The 21,359-nt window shown below is 32.8% G+C and overlaps 1 protein-coding gene across 1 annotated transcript in view; it reads left to right on the forward strand.

Annotated features, from left to right (window-relative positions):
* The first annotated feature begins 376 nt into the window (after window positions 1-376).
* Window positions 377-21,359, forward strand: part of LOC114277858 (uncharacterized) — a 42,118-nt gene continuing 21,135 nt past the window's right edge. The window contains exons 1-9 of the mRNA XM_082910009.1: window positions 377-608; window positions 700-769; window positions 5,946-5,988; window positions 9,143-9,220; window positions 9,350-9,434; window positions 9,585-9,667; window positions 10,499-10,568; window positions 20,362-20,419; window positions 20,687-20,783. Of these exons, the coding sequence (XP_082766135.1) occupies window positions 485-608; window positions 700-769; window positions 5,946-5,988; window positions 9,143-9,220; window positions 9,350-9,434; window positions 9,585-9,667; window positions 10,499-10,568; window positions 20,362-20,419; window positions 20,687-20,783 (708 nt within the window). The 5' untranslated portion in view covers window positions 377-484. The remainder of the gene's footprint in view (window positions 609-699; window positions 770-5,945; window positions 5,989-9,142; window positions 9,221-9,349; window positions 9,435-9,584; window positions 9,668-10,498; window positions 10,569-20,361; window positions 20,420-20,686; window positions 20,784-21,359) is intronic.

Consider the following 21,359-nt stretch of genomic DNA (forward strand, 5'->3'; position numbering starts at 1 on the left):
TGCTTAATGTTAATGTATTTAAAAAGTAAAAAAATTGTACAATTTAAAAAAAAATTCATTAAATTTAAAAAATTCAAAAATATATTGAATTTTTATATTTTATATTTTATATATTTAATGAATTTTATTTTTTTTTTAATAAACATTATACTTTTTAAGCGTATTTTAAATTAGGTATATCCAAAAAATAAAAAATTTACCTAAAATATTAAAAAATTCATAAAAAAAAAAAATTCAATTTTCCCAAACTCACCTTAATTTTTCATTTATTTATTTATATATTATTTTCTTGGGCTTGAGCCGAACGGGTGAGTCCAGTTTTTAGAATCTTTTTAGAACCCTGATTTGTTATGTATTACAAAAAAGGCCCGGAACTAGAACGATCGCGATCCTGAAGACCCCTCATTCATTCATTCATTCATTCATTCTCTCTCTCTCTCTCTCAAAAACCAGTCTGGCGACGAGGGTTTCTCCGGAGATTCCAATGGCGAAATCGTCACCGGTTTCTGCGCTGAAAGCATACTGGTTTCCTCTGATTCTCTTCGTATCATCCATGTTCTATCAGCTCCTGATCCTTCCTCGTTCCTACCCTCCTTCTCACTACGATGGTCACACTCACTCATTCACTATCAAAATTTCTCTTCTCTCTCTCTTTCTTCATTATCTACTTTTCATAACAATCAATTTTTGTATTTTCAGTTTTGGTGATCAAGAGGTATAGTTCCATGGAACAAGTCACTGAAACCTACGAGAAGTTCTCATCCAAGTGGTAATAATGCTCTTCACTCTCTAAAATCTCATCTTTTAGTACATCAAGTTTTGAATATATATATATGCAGACATAGTGAAGTGTGATACTATGCAGTCTAGCCTCTCTAAAATCTTATATTCTGTTTTAACCCTTGACAGTTTTATTTGTGACTTGTGAGATACTAAATTGGGAGGTTAACTTTGTGTCTTTACCTCTAAAAGTAGGGACAAGTGACAAGACACAGTGACGCGGATACGTTTAAAACATATATTTTTATTATATGTATATTTTTAAATATTTAATATATATTTTATGTTAAATATTTAATTTTATTAAATTTATCATATGCTATTTTAGTAAAAAAATTAAATATTTTAATTTTAAAAGAAAAAAATAGTATTCAGTGTGTCCCTAATGTGTCCCTAGAGTGCCCCTAGCGTATCTCAATGTGTCCCTTGTTTGTCCCAATGTGTCCTCGGCGTGCCCAAAGTGTTCCAGTGTGTTCAACTCTTTCTAGCATGTCCGACATGTGTCCAATGCGTGTTAGTGTCCTTGTCCGACATGTGTCAGACACTTGTATGCGACCTCCGGAGAGGTGTCTGTGCTTCATAGCTTTATGCCATATTTACTAATCAATTTTTTATATTGTGTTCTTTCTAATATTTTGAAGGCATACATTTCATGGAGTGGCTTTACTATGGTATACAATGGTATACCATATTGGTAGGGCTTGTTTGATTGGTTAGAGTAATAGTGACGGGATTAATAATCCATGGGATTAACCATTGGATTGACTATCCAACTCAATTAAGGCTTGTTTAATTAGGCAGACTATAACATAAGATTGGGATTATTAATTCATAAGACTCACATTCCATTGTTTGGTTGCAAATTTTATTATTCGGATTAGATTTCAATAGTTATTCTATCCAACATAATTGATGATTTTTTAAATCTTACAACTTATACATATAATTGGGATTATAAATTTTTCTATCTATTGCAAAATAGACTTGGATAAGAGGAAATTATGTATTTCAGCAATCTAGCTGGATAACTAATCCTACACTAATCCCATGGATTGTTAATACCCTCGCTATTAATCCTTGCTAATCAAACAAGTCCTTAGTGGATTATTAATAATAATGCCTACTTCCATATGGTATTGAATATCCCACGATTTTGTGGGATTAGAAATCCTACATATTACTAAGCTGGCCACCATTTATGCCATCCAAACGTAGGAATGTGTATATCACTGGATCAACAATCCAATCCTATGCTCTAATACTAAAATCAAACAGGCCCATAATGAAATATATTTATGTAAATGGCAGTGTTATGTTATATAATATATTCTCAATCAACTTGACATTCAAAAGATGGACCTATGAACTCTAAATGGAGTAGAATATGAAGAAAGATAAAGTGAAAACTCTTTATTTTAAAGCCTAAAAAGTGTGTATATTTATTGTTAAAGAAAAAGTAAAATATAATTGTGGAACCGTTGGGTTGGACTGGCTTGACCCATGTTTATTTCATTATAATAACAAAAGAATGGTGGGGAACAGACTTGTGACACCACACAAGCTTATTCTAATCTACCCTAGAACCTTAAGATGTGAAAATCCTCCAAACAGCTTGAACACTAAATATCCATACAATCTTGTTTGGGGTCTTTTCTGCAAGGGAAGAAGCAAGCGATAATCTCTCTTTTAATCTGTCAATTTGATAGAATCTGCACTTGGCCTTTCCAGCAGTTGCCTAAAATAATAGAGGAAACATGAACGAACCTCTTTGCGCATACTTGAATCAAATATAATTGGAGTGTATTTTTTCAGGCAATTGGAAGAAAAGAATAGAAAAAAAAGGAGGCAACCATTTGTTAAACCATAGTGATGTCTGCTTAGCAATTGAAGTGGATTTTTTTTTCCAATAATACTACATACCCAAACTTAACTACCCAGAAATTACCTAGAATTATCATCTTGTGGTTGAGATTTATTCTATACATGGACCCCCACACCACACAAATTCAATCACAACCACACTAGCCCATTCGGGGTAAATTTGGGGAAGTTAAGGGTGGGTACCTAGAATTCTTATTTTTTTTAGGTGCGTGTTTGTGTGTTATAAGGAGTATTGGGTCTATCTTTTGCATTTTTTCATGTTTTTTACTGTCTTTTTTTAATTTTATTTGGTTGCAGAAGGGTTGTGACCCTCGCTATGTTCTATAATATGATTTTCTTTGCTGCCAATAAAAAAATACTTCTTTCTCCAAGCCGAAGTGGGTCCTTGAGAATTTTTAAAGTTGTGATCTATACCAATTTGCCCAAATCAAAGATCCAACATTAGTAATTAAAAAAAATTCCATAAATGCCTACTAACTGAGCTTTATTTCGTTCTTGATGTTTGTCCTCCTTTGAATCTTCAGCAATCTTGGCTATGGTAGAGGTGAGATCCACTCCTTTCCATAGATTTCCATAGAAAGGCTCGCAAAACTTTTTCTATAGAAGTGAACTTTCTTTTGGAGAATAAACATACTGGACTCTATGTTACATGGACTTGGGTATGTGTGTCGGATGTGGGTATGTATCTAGAAGTCGGATTCATCAAACCATAAATTTAAGGGTACGTGGACTCGGCAAAAAAAGGTCATATTTTTATATTTTTAATCAAGTATGTAAGATAAAATGTTGCTATATGTAACTTACAGTGTCAAAAAGACATTTTCTATACAGCAATAGATACATATAATAATAGTTTTATATACAGTTATATAAGAAGTATCCATTGAAAAGTATCAAACACATATTCCATACCCTTGTCCGGCATGGGTATTTGGTTTATTTTGAAGAGTCCATGTAACATAGAAGACTAGTATATTTGAATAGAGAATAACACTGCCTTGATCAATATTATATGGGCTCTTCTAAATTTATGAAGTATATGTGTTGGACAGTTAACACTTGTGTAAGGGTATGGGATATGTCCGATATGGCTAGTTGGAGATGCACCCAAAAAGTATGTATAAGTTGTTGAGTTTATTATAGTAATATGCATAAGATTTCTATTTTCTATATAAATACTATATTTTAGTTTTTAAACGTCATTTTATCCTTAAAATATTAGGAAAATAACATATATGAAATATAGCCGTGTCTAGGTGTCCTTGACATGAGAATTATATGAATTTGACACTTAACACATATCCACACTCAACACCCGTGCCCGAGTCTATATACATAGGTTTTGATCAATTGAAATCTGCCAGCACAAGATTATACATTAGTCCAGGACTTAACTCTGGCTATAATTCAACAAGACGTCTACAATACTCTGCCATGAACTTGGAAGAAATTAAGCTAGAAACGCCATATTAGAAGACTCATCACTCTTAGCAGGATTTGGAGTTAAACCAGACAAACTCTGGAAAACAGTCAAAGCCTCTTTAAATACAGTAATAAAACTCACATCAGCCTTGCAAAAGAGCATGTATAAGTGGAAGTCAAATGAGTAATCCTTTCCTTTGCATACCTTGAGTACTTGGAGTCACTCACTGTTATCTTCTTTCTCAGGATACCTGTCAGAATTTCTATAGCCTAAACAAACAAGTAGGGTGACATGGGAACCCTTGTTTAAGGCCTTTGGCACTTGGGAAATATTCCTTCAGTTCATTATCATTGCCATTAATTAAAAAGCTGGGAGAAGTAATACATGCCTTGACCCAAGTGATAAACTTTTTAGGAAATCCGTCCCATCAAGTGTCTGGAGCTTGGAATGCCAACTTATTGAATCATAGGCTTTTCTTAAGTCCACCTTCAAAGCACATTTCCTGCCATTAGCATTGCGATGATATTTCCTGAGAAAGCAGCACATTATCAGCAATCCTCTCCATCCTCCATAATGGGCAGTTTGACAATGTGACACAATTGAAGGAAGAACATCTGTCTACTACAATTTTAGCAGTGCACTTATAAATGATATTACAATAAGAGATGGGTCTATAACTTAGGTTTGGAGGATTAGGCAGCTTGCCGATCCAATTAATCACTATAGATTGAACTTCTCTCAGCAAGCACCAGAATTGAAGAAAAAAGATATCCAAGCTATCACATCATCACCTATAATGGACCAAGCTTTTTTAAAGAACATAGCATTGTGTCTATCAACTATTGGAGCTTTTTCATCTTTCAGTGAGAACATAGTGCTTCATCTTTGAAGGAGCAACATACCTGAGTAACTCACATTTCTGACATTCAGTAAGTTGCTTCTTGATATAGTTTTTTATGCCAACTAAAAGTTTATCAAAAAATGAGACAATGTCTTTACTTCATTTGGATCAGTATGACAGAACCACCCTACTTTGTTATTCCCACATTTCTATGGCTAGCTCTTCTTTGATTTATAGCTTTAAAGTAAAAAACACTATTCTGGTCCCCTAAATTCAACTACTGAATTATAAAGTTCTGCTTAACATACTTTCCTCAGCCCTACAGCTACTCAACTTGCTAAAATTGAGCATAGCATTCTTGTCTTCGTGAATAAGAGCTACATCATTTCCACTTCTTTTCAACTACTTTTGTGACCAGTCTTATTTCTCAACTCTTAATAATAATGATTTCTCAACTCTTAACAATAATGACCACTATATTTAAGCCTTTTTTTTTGGGTGAATAACTATATTTAAGCTTTGAATTGGTTATATTTCTTTCATTCAGAAGGAGAATTGACTTGTGGAAATATTTAGAAGTTAAATCTTGTAAGCATCAATTTCGTTTTTTGCAGGTTCTGAAGTTTGATGATGGTTAAAGTTGTGCCCTTTAAAAGTTGAAGCATTAGTTTAATAATGGATGTCTATGATCCCTAATTCACTACCAGTATAGAAAACAGACTAATTTGCTTAATAATTGTCATATACTCAAGGTTCTACTTTGTTTGTTTGTTTGTTTTTTAATTTATTTTTCTGCTGCAATATGAGTGTGTTTATATCACTTTGTGTCATTATATTAGTTGACATGATTATGCATTGCTGTGCATTAACCACAGTAACTTTTCTTGCTTAGTTGATGCTGATCTTTTCTAGAAGACATTAATAAAATATGTAGCAAACTGTATATATGGTTTTTTTCCCCCCTCTAATTGGTGTTATACCAAATATTTTTATATTAAACTAACAAATGCATTGATTCAGGAATTTGGGCACCGAAGTTCCTCCTATAACTGAGTTTATCAAGGTTTGTAAGTCTCCATTTGCCCTCAAGGCGATTTACAAAATCAGTTTCACGTGTATGTTTATGTATATATATATGTGTATGTCTCGCGTGGGGGGTGGGTTTTGAACATCCTGTAATATTGCTATATATTTTTATGTCATGTGTGAAATATCGTTGTATTGTATATATGTTCTTCTGTTGTTATGCTTCTCCAATTTGACCACATTATTTATTGGAAGTTGAGAAACAAAATTTTTTCACGATGACATTATTGGAATAAATTTTCCAAGATGGATGAGTAGTAATACAACAGAAGTATAGAACTGGAAGGTAGTGGTAGGATCAATTGGTACAGGATGACAGACTTAGATTGGCTGATCATGTGAAACAAAGGCCAATAATTGTGCCAACTAGAGAGAGCAATGTCTTGAAGGTGTTGCCTAATGAAGGGAATACAAAGAAAGGACCTAAAAGGACTGGAAAAAACATGTTAGTTTATTTTGATTTAACTTTGGACCCTGTCCCAGATGAAATATTCATGAAATAAGATCCATGGAAGCATAATATTTTATTGAGTAGAGCCATGTGATAATTTGTACAGATGCTTTGCATTGCACTTGATATTGCTTCTTGAAATTAAGAATAAATTTCCCCTTTGTTACTACTGGAATCTATTATGACAATGAAATTATTCAAGGGGAAAGGATCTCCTTTGATAAATTTCCTTATGGTTACAAGATATCCCAATGCTTAATCAGTCAAATTATAAAAGTTCTCTTGTACAATCTGTGGCTTGTTTATGAGCCATTTTGAAAATTTGATCAAATTCTACATTTAAATTTTTTTTTGGTTGCTTCTTCAAAATATTTGAAAATTTTGTTTTCTGAAATATAAGGTTTTATTTATTTATTTTTTATTATAATGGTTTTTGATCTATAAATCCAATGCTTTATAAAGTCTTAATTATCATGTCTACTTTCTGTCACAAAACATAGATATGACACCATGCCCAGTTCGAAAGAGTTACTCAACGTGGAAGTCATCTCTGTTCATATGATATTTATATATTAAGAAAACCTTACGATAGGGTGCCTAATGATGTGATATAGTGGTTGTTAGAGAAAAAGGGTGTGACCAAGGGATTTATTGATGCGATAATGGACATATATGATGAGGTTGTGACTATAATTACATGCAGGGGAAATTAGTGAATTTCCAATTATTGGAGGATTACATCAAGGGTCAACTTTGAGCTCTTGTCTATTTGCCTTTGTTATGGATGAATTAACTATATATATTTAGTTAGCATGATGTCTTGTATACATTTAGTATGATGTCCCATGATGTATGTTGTTCTTAGATGATATTTGTTCTAGTGGATGAAATTAAGGGAGAAATTAACACTAGAATAGAACCTTGGAAAAAAACACTCAAGTGAAAAGGGTTTAAATTAGTGGAGCTAAAAATGAATATTTGGAATGTAACTTTAGTATCGATAGTAGAAGAAACAATGAAGTGAAAATTAAAAATTAGCAAATTACAAAGAGTGGACATTTTTTTAACCTAGGTTTGATTATTAATTTGGATGGAGATGTTAGAGATAATGTGATCCATAAAATAAAAGTAGGTTGGCTCAAGTACAGACGTGCTATTGACATATTATGTGATCGATGAATATTAACAAAATTGAAATGGAAATTTCATAGACCTATGAGGTTAGTGATACTTTACTAGATAGAATGTTGGGCAACTAAAACAACATATTTATAAAGAGAATGAATTCTACACGGCTTAGCCGTAAACCACCTAGTTTAGGGGCGGCCACTCAACAGATGCTATGTTGGCCATTGAACAGATGTCCACCACTCTGGTTTTCCCTTTTCTCTCGTTCTTTCTCTCGATGCTTTTTCTTCATTCCCTCTCTATACAATGGTACAAACCAAGCAATCAAAACGAAGAATCCTGATCATTGGTAGTGATGTGCTGATGAAGAAGCTGTCGATTAAGGCTGTATGGAAGTCAGATCTGGTGACTGGAGGAATGAAAAGCCACGCATGTTCAAGCTAGAAACGGAGCTCTTGAGTTCCGATCTAGAAAAACTAATTTGGTTTTGGGTTTTGTCTTGAAATTATTGTAATTATTTCATGGCAGATGGAATTTATGATAAGTTCTACAAGATTTTGGGTTTTGTTTTGAAATTATTGTATTATTTTATGAAAGATGGAATTTATGATAAGATCTGCAAGATTCTGCAATTACTAACTCATGGAAGGATGGGGATTTGCATCATCATCAACTGCAAAAAATTTATTTATTTATTTATATTTTTATTTTTTTGGAATCCTTTGTAATTTTGATCTCCATGATATCATAGCTTCTATATATTCTTGCTCATAAAGTATTCTTAAGATTGTACGTATGCCCCCTCTGTTAGTTGCATCAGATAAATAATATAGTCTGAACATTGTAGATTATCAGTCAGATTTTTATGTGTGTGTTGATCATATTATCAATAAGATGTTTTGAAAGAACTGAGTGAGAAATCTGGGAGAGAGAAGACAAAAACCAGAGGAGAAATTGAAAATAAGTAAAAAAACAAAATGGGTCTGACATGTCAACTATTGAATGGCTACCCATAAAGTCCATCCATCACGGCTAAGTTGTAAGGAATTTAATCTCGTTTATAAAATGAGTGTAGCTGAGATAGAGATATACGTAGAAGAACGTGTGGTAAGACTAAGAAACACACAATTAGAAATTGAATATATTCGTGAATGACCGGAGTAACACCGATTTAAGATGAGTTGAAAGAGAATATGCTAAGATGGTTTGATCATGTACAATGAAGGGTGTAGATGCAATAGTAACAGATAGTGATATTATCAGCATAAATAGAAATGTTAGGGAGAGCCCCAAACCTAAATTGATATGGGATGCTATAGTAAAAAATGATATGTATTTATTTAATTTAATTTAATTGAGCATATAGCCCTTGACAAAGTAGAATGATGAAAAAGAATTAATGTTGCCAACACCACTTGATTGGATTAGTTTGGTTTAGTTTGGTTTGTCTGGAAATTATGTGGTTTTGTTGGCACCAATATCAAATCCTACTTGAGTTAACTTGAGTACTTCCAGTATTGTAAATATTTAAGTTATGTGGTCTGATTTCCAGATTCGATATGCTTTTGAGCTGCTGACAAATCCTTTATGGAAGAGGAATTACGACATATTCGGTATTGACGAGCACATTGTGAGTTTTTAACTATCAACCTATCAAATATGAAGCCTATGGTGCTTGTTTGAACCTTTACTATTTTTCTTTGCTCAATAGACTTTACTAATAATCTTTTGATGCATGACATTGATTTGTTGACTGTAGCATGTTCTTGATAGTATCAAGGAGCGACATGCTGGGACAATTTTTTCTGAAATTTACCTTCCATTGCTGGAGTCTGCTTCCTTTGGTTAGTTGAGTTGTTCCATTCTGGACTATTTGCTTTTGTACCAAAGATTTTTATTTGGAAACATATACTATGTGTTTCTTGTTGTGGGAAATACAACTCTAATATGATGTCATCATCTCTTTCTTTTATTTTCTTTTCCTGTTAAATCAGATCCAGGAGATCATGATTTTGAGGTCATCACCTCTGGGAACTTTCTGTCTAAGTTTGAAAATTCAAAGGCATTGCTAATTCAGGTATTCTCAATAGGTACAGTGACTTGATATATCTTGGCTATTATCAAAAGAGCAAGTACTTAGTGGACCAATGTTACATAGACTCTCTAAATAATTAACATTTTTAGTTGGACATTCACCTAGCAAGCATGTAAAGTTATTCAACTTTAATTATACATAAAACTCCGTTACTACATCAATTCTGTTACATATTTTATTCAAAGTGAGTGAAGTATAACACTTAAAATCACTTGAAATACCATTTTAGCTTGTGAAATTATAAATAGTATTAGAAATCTATATGTAACATGCTTGATGACCTAGGACTTGGGAATTAGATGAATTGATGCTTAGACGCATACTTGCACTCGACACTAGTACATGAAGCTTAGAATCTATGTACAAAGGACTGGCTGTGTTGTTTTTGTTCATTTTGTACAAATGATATTTCATGTAATATGTAACAAATATCTTGACTTGAATTATCCCAGAAAACCAAAATCTGAAAAAGAAATAACAGTGAAAAAGAAAATCCTTGACATTTAAACCTTGCTCTTTAATCTAGGGTTTCAATGTTAATGTCGGTGGGGATGGAAAGACCCTTCATACTGATATAAAAACTTAGCTACATTATTCATATGTTGGAATTTTTCTCTTAATAAGCAACAATTGAGTTTGTAGTCAAATGTTGAAAATGTGTGAAATACCAGCTATACAAAATAATCATAGAAGGCTGCCGTAAATATTATGAACTCTTGATCTTGTCTTTGTCATTCCTGTTGTTGTCGTGGTTATTCTAATATTAGTGTACTGGAAAAAGATCTTTTATAGGTGTTTATTGTTGTTTATCAGAACTTGGTTCAGGTATTTTCATTTGGGAGTAACCGCTCTGCACAATTTTCTAATAACTGGAAGAAAATTGGTATGCATTTCTGATATTAATTGTTGCATATATTTATTGTTGATGATGTTGTTTACTTGTGTTATATCTGCCTGCTTGCCCTCTTTTATTACTATATTTTTTCTTTTTTGATATGTTCTCTGCTTGCCTTCTTTCCTTCGTTGTACTTAATATGTCCATGACAAAGATGTGAAACCTATATTTGAATAAAATGAATCTCTTTTCCATAGCTTGTGCTTCTCATTATAGGAAACTTAGTTCATTGAAAAAGATATGGTGTACAAAACCCAATAAAAGATTTTACTTTCAAAGTAAACTAAGTCGTTAGGCACGAGTTGTATTTAAATGAAACTTAAGTGAAATGATTTGATTACAATTTTGTGAAATAACAAACTAAAAACTTATTTTTTCTCATAGTCAAGGCATGTTTCTCCGACACAAGGCTGAGTAAACCTATTTACCTAATTAGTTTATTTACTTTTGTAACAGAATAGGTCTATCTGCATGCAAAATCTGATAATTCATTGAATCTCATTCATCCTTATTGCTCTTCTTGCATTCGAGTATGTGGCCAGCATAAGGTTTTTAGATTTGGATGTAAAGTGGGAAGACTTGGGATTTTCGGAATATGGATTAAATGATATTGTATTCTATCATTTTAATTATTTGAAACATTTCATTTGTGTTCACTTTATGTTGGATAAGACAAAGAAATGGGAGCAGGTATTCCAGTTCCTCCTTTGCTTATATTCTTTCCAACCTTAAAATTTAAGTTACAGTTGGACTAAAATTAACTCTGAAAGCATCTAAATGTTCTCCATCAGCCACTGAATCAACAGCACTCCAGGATAGCTTTCAAAATTTCAAAACCAAAAAATCACGGCAATGTAGTATTGATCCAGAAAATTACTAATATTCAAAAGCATCTGTAAACACTGATCTTGTACTACTGTTCAAAGCCCTAGAAAAATTAACTTTTTATTTCCATTCCAGCCTAAATCAACCTTAACCCTTCCCCTTCCTCTTCTTATTGGCCCTCAATGGCCTCTCCCCAGGTCCTTCATTTTAGCCACTAAATTACTCTCGAATAGAATCTTTTTTGAAAATCTAGCAAGCTGTTGTTTTTGAAATTCAACAAATTTTTTTTTTCATTCTACAAACCCTAGAAGTTATCTTTTGTCTTTTTAGAACCCTAACACTAAAACATATTCGAGCCCTAAACCCACCACAAACCCAAATGGAGGTGATTTTGTCATAATTTTCCAAAGATTACAGTTATTTAAATTTATGTCTCCCAAATGAAACACAATTTGTACGTCATATTGATGATAATTTATACTTTAATGTACATTTAACATTGACATGAGCGCCAATCAGCCTTTGAGAACATGGCATATGACACCCAAACAGAATATATATAACCATTAACCAATGATTTTGACATATCATATGTTGGTAGCCTTTTGATAATCATTGAAGTATGTCAATAATAGTAAAAATACTAGGGAAATGGATGTCTCAATTTTGTCGTTGCACATATCAATCAGAATATCTAATGAGACACTATATATTGTATGTCTATGGATAATTGAGATAATTGAGTTACTATGTGATGGTATATAGTTGAACCACTTGTTGCTCTTTAACATATTTCTTTCTCTTTTTTTTTTTTTTAACTTTCTTCAAGTTGTTCAATTTTGCAGTTGGAGCTTATTTATTTTCTTTCTCAATTTGTGGCTGTCATCATATTTTATTAACTCGTTTTATAGCGAATATTTATTCATTATATATGAAGGATTAAAGAAAGTATGTTTGATGTAGTCTGTCTAATGAGGATATTGACATGATATTCATTGATTTTGATAATATCATAACCTTAAAATGTAGGTTGGTGGTTTAACCAAAGTTATAGCCCTTGAAAGAGTGGAATGGATAGGTAGAACTTTCATACCCACCCGAGACAAATGGCACAAGGCTTTGTTGAGTGGGATAAATTGAATTGAGTAGTGTTTGAGAGGGAGGTGGGGGGAAACCTGAGGTGGTACTTTAAATAGTGTCTCACATATCAACCAAGGAGTTGAATGCTACTAAAGTAGTGCCCTTTTATATGGATGCCCTTGTCACCATTTGTCCGTGGTTCTTGTATGACATCATATCAATTATTAATGTTCAATCCAGCATCCATACACATTTTTGCTAGCTATTCTACAACATATACGACAGAAGATATGAAAGAATTCCTTGGCATCATTCGGCTTTTTCCTTTAATTGGGAAAGAATAAACAAGTTGCTCTATTTCAATCCTAATACTATGATTTGATTTTCTAGAAGGATATAACTGGAGGATGGGAGATTATTTCATGTTATGGTGTTTGGCACAACAAACATAACATGAAATAAGGCAATTAAAATTCTTAATAAAACTCAATGCATATCATAATTGGTCCACCTTGAAACTAGGAATTTTGAATTTTTTTAAGGTTCATGCAGAAGTCCATTGCCATGGAAACCAACCTGAATTGGCACGTCATTGTGTCTCGTTATGTGTTTATGAAAATCTCCTACAAGGGGGTCAATAGGACAGTTCTTTTGTTTTTTTCTTCACCAGTCCTCAATGACCAATCTCAATTTTTCTAACCATTCCGTATGTTTAAAACTTAGTAAGTGATTCAATGTGATAGAAAATATCTATCAAAGGTTCAAGTTTTATTTACCTTCTCGGTTGAAGTATCCATGAATCATCCAAACAACTGGTGACTTACAATGGGCACGCCAGTACCCACCTAAATTCTCCTCACAAAGACAATATCTAGGATTTGAAGAATGTTTCTCCTAGTCTAACCTAAAACCCACTAATCTACCTATTGTCTCCTATTCAAGTATTACACTTGCATTTGATGAAGGTTTCTCCTAGGCTAACCTACATGCTATTAATCTACCTAATATTTCGTCTTGAAGAACACTACTATTCTTTCTAAGTTTCACACAAAGGGCTCACCTAAAACCCACTACTTCAAGTCTCTAGGTTTTCACTCAAGGGCTCACCTAGAACCCACCACACTGGGTTTTACAAGGTCACCCTTAGCCTCTTCCTCAATTCAGAATTCAATGAGTTTCTAGGATCACCTGCAATCTCAACCACAGTCCTTAACTCACAATGGGTTTATAGGCTCCCCCACAACCTCTTTCACAATGCACAACGCACAATGGGTAGCCTACTACCACAAACTATCAGAGTCAAACAGGCACCAACACTAAGAGTTTTCCAAGTCTTACCCCAACCTTTGCAATTTACAAAATAAATATCAATGGGTGGTAAACGTACCTCAACAATACACTAATAGGAAGAATTTATACCTTAAATTGAAGCCCAAAAGTTGTCCAAAGTTTGCTTTTCAAGATTCTCAAGCTTGGGCCAGCTGTTGATAGTTAGCGTATGATGAATACTCTTTCTCAGCTCTCCCAAATCTCTCAAGATATGTTCTCTAATGTATATAGGTAATATTGGGTCTCAAATCATCAAGTTTTGGGTTTAAAATGAAAGAAACTTATGTATAATGCATGTGTTCCAACTGCTAGATAATGGCTAGTTTATTTTTTTCAAACTGCACCCAGTTTGGCCGGCCAAAATAGTTGATCATTCAAGTTTTTTTGATTTCTTCCACCTGCAACACAGGGCTAACTTCAAAAGATTATTAACTCTCATTTTAACTCTGTTTTGGGTGAAAATTGTGCTCAAATTGAAACTCTGTAAATCTAGTTTCATTTGAAATTGGTTGTACTCAAGGATTTAAAATTTTAAACTAGAACCCAAGTTATGGCCGAAAAAAAAAAAAAGAAAAAAAAAAAGCAGCCTAGATCCTAAGTTATGGTTTTGGATGTCTAGGAGGTCATACTTAATTTACCAAAATGGTCACCAATCTTGACCGGGACCAGCATAAATGTCTTCCAAAGTCAAGTCTTTACCCTAGGGGGTTCTATTTAAGACATTTGGTCTTCTTGTGTCACTTGGACATCCTTCTTGTTTATGACTTGAGTTCGTCCTTCCTTGACTCTTTGATGCCTCTTTGAAATTGTCAAGTGCTTGAGGCTTGTATGAGTTTTCCCTTTCCAAACCCCTCTATGGATATTGGATTATTGTTCACCCTTGCTACAATATAAGTCATGAAATTGCCGAACCCTATGGTTCTAGACTTCAACTGTTTCTTCATGTTATAGATTGAAAGTTAGCATTGTGATTAGAAAGCATAAAATGAGATCAACATATTTAAATAAAAAAAGGGCAAAATCCATTTTACCTCCTTGTGGTTTGGTCCAATAGCAGAGCCCTGTCTTTTGAAAATAGCCAATTAACCCTCATGTGATTTTGGACTAAATTGCTCCCGTTACATTTTTTGTGTAAAACTAATATAAATTATACTACACATGCATTTTGAGAGAGTTGGGAAGAAAAATAATTAAATAAAGTCAACTTTTTAAGGTAAAAAGACAAAATCGCCCCTTTCACCATCTTTTCCCAAAAAAAAAAACCTAAATCTAAACCTACCATCACCTCCTCCACCATGCCAGCCACCCCTTCCTTATTCTTCCACCTCCCAGCCACCCCCACTCCCCCCCACTTTTCCTTGCCATCCTCTCCACCTTCTAGATACCACCTTCCTCCCTGCCGCCCAGCCACCGTCTGCCTCCTCTCAACCACTGTACAAACTCCCCTGTCACTGCAAAGTAATTGGCAAAATCTGCGATTCCTGCAAACCGAACGACAAAACTCATTCTTAACTTATTAAATAGTTCATATATATATACGCACTATATATACACAGAGACTTTGGTAATATGTAATCTTGTTTTTGTGATGAAGAAATAATATGATATCGAGTTTGATTTTGGTCCCTTTTTTTGAAATCGTAATGACAAATCTCAGTATTTGTCTGAGATTCACCAACCCTCCCATGCTTCTACAGTTCTTCTATTGTTTAGCCATTTGTTTATTATGTTTCTTTTTTTGTTTACACTTTCAAATTTTTTTTTTCGAACTCTGTTTTGCCTGCTAATGGATTGTCTTGGTATTCTTACTGAGAATTCATTCAAAATTATTCAAACTGATGCTTCTGATATTGGTTACGGTGGCATTCTTCTTCAGAAAGTCACTCCTCAATCATCTGAACAAATTGTTCGTTGTCATTCTGGTGTATGGAATAAAGCACAATTAAATTATAGTACTATTAAAAAAGAAATTTTATCTACTGTTTTATGTATTAGTAAATTTCAAGATGATATTTTAAATCAAAAGTTTTTACTTCGTGTTGATTGTCAATCTGCTAAATATGTTTTGAAAAACGATGTTTAAAATCTTGCTAGTAAGCAAATTTTTGCCCGTTGGCAGTCTATTTTAAGTATTTTTGATTTTGATATGGCTTATATACTTGGTTGTCAAAATTCTATTCCTGATTTTCTTACCCGGGAATTTTTACAGGGGGATAGGGATGGCCACTCCATTTATTGCTTACCATAAATCCCAAATTAGCCATTACCAAACCCTAATACACCAACTTGCTTATCGCATTGCCCGACTAAAATTAGCCAGGAAAACTACTAAACGTGCTCAGTATATTAATTACCATCAAATACAAGCTCGTCGCCATTTACTTGCTGATTATTACAACTGTTTGGATTATCATCAACAATATTTAGATCTTAGTAGTTGTTAATCATTGTTGCTGCTAACCTTTGTTTCTATTATCCAGATGTCTCGACCTCGGCCTCCTTCCAAAGCTTTGGTCCCATCTAATCAGCCCATTGTTCCTCCTCCTTTGGAGTTAGTAACCCAATACCATCCTATTGAAATGATTAACCGTTACCAAGTCCCTGATAACATTCCTAAACCTATTATTAGCATCAAATAATTGACATGTTTCATGAGGTTTAGATAAAGCATAAACTTGTTCTAATGTTTTAACATGCAGATTAACATTAAAAGTATTTTGTATAAAAGTAGTTTTATAAATTTCTTTAATGGATAATTTTGGTATATTCCAACTTAAATCAATTTTATCATTCTGTATTTCTACATCTTCTTCATTAATTACTAATCCTTGATTAGGTATTGAGGGCAAAGTTGTTGACCTAGAACTGACTGAAGAGTTACTTCTAAATAATCGACTCATTTTTTTGTTTAATTAATCTATTTTACAGGAATCTTAATACATTGTCTAAATTTATCATGTTTTCACATACGCTGCGTTCATACACACCCAGTTCGGAGACCCCTAAAGTCTAATATTGCCTAACCAAAGGTCTTACCTAAGACTTGGGTGAAGGATGGATGACTAGTATCAACGTGGAAAGACACAGATATAATTTTGATAGATTAAGATGATTGACCACAAATTAATCAGAACGAAAATAGAGTTGACTCAGAAGTAGTAAAGCAGTAAGCAACAGATAGCAACATAACTTGGCTCTGATACCAAAAGGGGAAGCAACGCAGAAAAGAAGATGATGATCGAAATACAGATAAACAGATGGAATAATATGCACACAGATTACATAAAAATAAGCAATAGAGGAAATTTCCTTTGACGTGGGGTAAATGGGAAAACAGTTGCAAAATAGTTAATTTGTTCAATCAGAATATCAGGGAGGATATCTGAAATGGCGCCATAATGAGTCCACCATCGCAGAAACCATGAAGGTAATTCGGATTTGAACTTTTGATCAAATTGAATAAATCAAGAATGACTGAATGTTTCATTTTGGTACAAGAAAACCTTGAACCAAACATCAATGTAATCATAGTAACTATATTGAATAGAGTGACCAGGTAAATTACGAAGTTGATAAGGAGCACCCCATTCAACTAAGGAAACAATGTGGTGAATATAAAGGGAGTGGTGAAGAACTTTACTAGAATAGGTTTGATCATAAATGAGTTTAATCAAAATTGATTGATGGTTAGTCAGAATGTCTTTATAGAAGGTAATTGATTTGTCTGGATGCATAGGAGTAAAATGCCATCCAGGAGGAAAGTAAGATGTAGCAAGATCAGAAACAATTTGAGTCTTTGGGTGACTAGGCTCTTTGAAAAAGAGATTAGTAGTCGTTGATTTAACATAATCAGATCGAGCAGACCTAAATGGGTTAGCAAGGTATGGAGTGACTGCTCGGCTGGATGAGGCAAAAGGATCAGTAGCCAAAGCAGAAGTGTAACTAGGTTTAAGAATGTTACCAAGAACTTGGTAACGGTTAATCATTTCAATAGGATGGTATTGGGTTACTAACTTCAAAGGAGGAACAATGGGTTGATTAGATGGGACCAAAGCTTTAGAAGGAGGCTGAGGTCGAGACATCTGGATAATAGAAACAAAGGTTAGCAGCAACAATGATTAACAACTACCCTTTATCCTTGGATGGAGAGGCTGTTTCAGTGGTAGTTAATTTGGTAAATAATTGTTCAATAGCTTTGACGGTAGAATTATCATTGGTGACTAAACTAGTTCTTTTGGAACGATTACTAGGGAGATTAAGCAAAGGTTGATCTAAAGGTTGTTTAGTAGATATATTATTAGCTGAATAATCTTCTAAATTGGTTTCTATTTTATCTAATTGTTTACCAATTGTTTTTAAACATTGATTAGTATAATTATTTTGTTTAATAACTTTTTTGATTTCACAAAAAGAAATATTACAAAAAATCACACCAAAAATCTAAATCTAATAAAGATATTACTTGTTATAATTGTAGTAAAAAAGGTCATTATTCTAATAAATGTAAAGAAAAACAAAAATTAAAGGATAAAGTGAATCAACTTCAAATTAATGATGAATCCAAAAATCAATTATATGAAATCTTTCAATTAAATCAATCTGTCAGTAATTCCTCTTCTGATCATCGTAATACTTCTTCTGATTATCATTCACCTAGTAATGATTCTGATAATAATATTGAATTAGGATGTAATGATGTTTGTTGCAAACCAGTTAAACAAATTACTGTTCTTACTAAATAAAATCAAGAAGAATCTGCTCTCATTGAATTAATTAGTAGATTAGATGATCCATAATTAAAACAAAAATATACTAATAAGTTAAAATCCTTATTAACCAATCCTGATAGGAAACCAAAAATTGATAAACCAATAATTAGTTTATCCAAAACTTTAGAAAGATTTAAGAATAAACACAAAGAAATTACATTACAAGATTTACAACATGAAATCAATTAGATTAAACAAACTATTAAAGATTTACAAAATAAGATAGAGCTTTAGAAGATTCAATTATTACATTAAAACTTAATAAAAGTTTAGATAATTTTCAAGAAAATAATGTTGAATCTCCTAGTGAATCTGAACATGACTTTGATCCTACTAATCCTGAAAATCTATTATTTGATAATCGATCACACCAATCCCAATCTCACAATCTTGAAGATAAAAGATTAAACCTTATTAATAAAATTCATATTAAAAAATGGTACTCAAAAGTTTAACTTGTTATTAATAATTTTGAATTAAAAATTATTGCCTTAATCAATACTGGTGCTGATCTTAATTGTATTCAAGAAGGATTACTCCCTACTAAATATTATGAAAAATGCCATGAAAAGTTAACTTCTGCTAATAGTAGTTAAATACATATTAAATACAAATTACCTAAAGTTCATATATGTCAAAATAATGTTTGTTTTAAAACTTCATTTGTTTTAGTCAAAAATATGATTGATAAAGTTATTTTAGGAACACCATTTATATTTCTACTATATCCATTTACTACTTCTAGTGAAGGAATAACTATTCATGTTTTAGGTCAACCTGTTACATTTAAATTCTTATCTCCACCTGAAACGTTAGAATTAAATCAATTAAAAGATTGTTCTATTTCTCAAACTATTAATCGATTAACTCATCAATTACGTTTTCTCAAAGAAGTCAATTATAAGAAAATTGATCAACAATTAACTGATCCCGTTATTATTTTTCAAATTAATGAATTTAAATTACAATTAGAAAATACTGGGATGGTTGAACTTGGAGAAGTTTAGGTTGCTACTTACCTTGCTGAGAAGACATTTACAGGGCAGCCTTCCTTTCAAAATGGTAAATAGTTTATTAGATTTTTTAAATTTTAATTTTAGAATATTTACCAAGAAACTAAAAAAAACTAGGACTCTTTGCCTCTATACACCTCCAAAATAGTTCATTGAGCAATCTTTGGGATTTTACAGCACAAAATCTCACCAAACAGATATTGATCTCCTAAGCTATGGATCAAATATTTGCTCTCTTTCATATAATTTACATGAATTATATGAAATGTGAATGATTAAGCACTGCAAACTAAATTTTTAAAAAACTGCAAATGGAACTGCAAAAAGATAGGATTGCATCCTGACATAAATGAACTGCACAAAGAATATACCGAGTTAATTGTGCGGGCTTGGGATGTAGAAGTATTTTTAGGGCCAAATTTGGGATGGTTAGATTAGGGCCGAGGTTGGGCGGGCCTTGGGATAATGCATTTATTCTTACTATAAAGTGGAAGCCTGACCCAAACCAGTCGATGCCCACCCCTAGTAGATAGTAAATCTGGATTTTATGACTGAAATGATCGTCACTTGATTTTCTCCCTAGTAAGAACTTTCTATCACTTTCTGGAATCTAGTCATGCTTTCATGAATAAATTATTTTATATTTTCTTGTTTGCCATTTATATATATTGTTTGATTATGCTTGTTAAAGAGTTGGGAGAACAACTATTATTGTTATAAGCACTTGACTTCTTCCCCTATTTTAACTTCATTTGATATGTACAGGCTTGCCTTCACTCATTGCATTTCCCTCTGGATGTAACACTGCAAATTGTCTAATTAGGTGAGTTTCTGCCTGAGGTTTAAATTTTGAAAGCTGCCCTCATGCTGCATTGTGAGTTTTAATGTCAACACACAAGCTTTATAACTTTGCACATTTCTATTTATGCCCAATGCAATCTCTCTCTCTCTCTCTCTCTCTCTATATATATATATATATATATATGTAAATGTATACATACATATATATATATTATGGGATTTGTCTTATAATTTTCTACTTGATGGATTCTAAAGGAAATTTTAACATCGTTTTGATAGTTTGATGCAGGTATGAGGGAGAGCTTTCTGTTGATGCTGTTATTAATTGGTTTGCAACCACAATCCTAAGTTTGCCTCGCATTCTATACTACTCAAAGGATTCATTGGTAATAAATACACTCTTTCCTGGGTCCGTATACACATCTTGTTATGACTAAATTGTGACGTAGGATAGTTTAGGAAACTTGGATGATGCTGTCTACACTTGAATTTTTAGTAGTTTTAGGGCCAAGAAAGGTTGTGGATTTAGAGTTCAATAAGGTTGGATGGTTCTAGTGTTTGTGACCGTAACAGATTATAATTATCTTGAATTTTGAAGTTGATTTGTGGAGAATAAGGTAGAAGGAATGAACTTTTGTTGGGAACGATTGACTAGGCTTGCATTACGTTGTAATGCTGGAGTGGAATTTCATAGATTAATGCACTGAAAAAGTAATATGACAAGAAATCATTATTTAGTTAGGAGTCTTTTCTAATAATTAGCATTTGATCAATATCATGCAATATTCTCTTGAATTTAATATTTGCGTAATCATGACTAAGTTCATTATTGGATGGGGACTCCAGCATTTTTTTTTCCTTTCTAAACACTTCTTTTTGTCTCACTCATGCTCTCTATTAAACTGATATAGAATTGGGTAAGATGGGTAACAATTTGACCATGTTCTTTTCACTTAAAAAGA

This window comes from Camellia sinensis, chromosome 15, assembly GCF_055761805.1.
Source record: "Camellia sinensis isolate YWXY chromosome 15, ASM5576180v1, whole genome shotgun sequence".
NCBI classification, from domain to species: domain Eukaryota; kingdom Viridiplantae; phylum Streptophyta; class Magnoliopsida; order Ericales; family Theaceae; genus Camellia; species Camellia sinensis.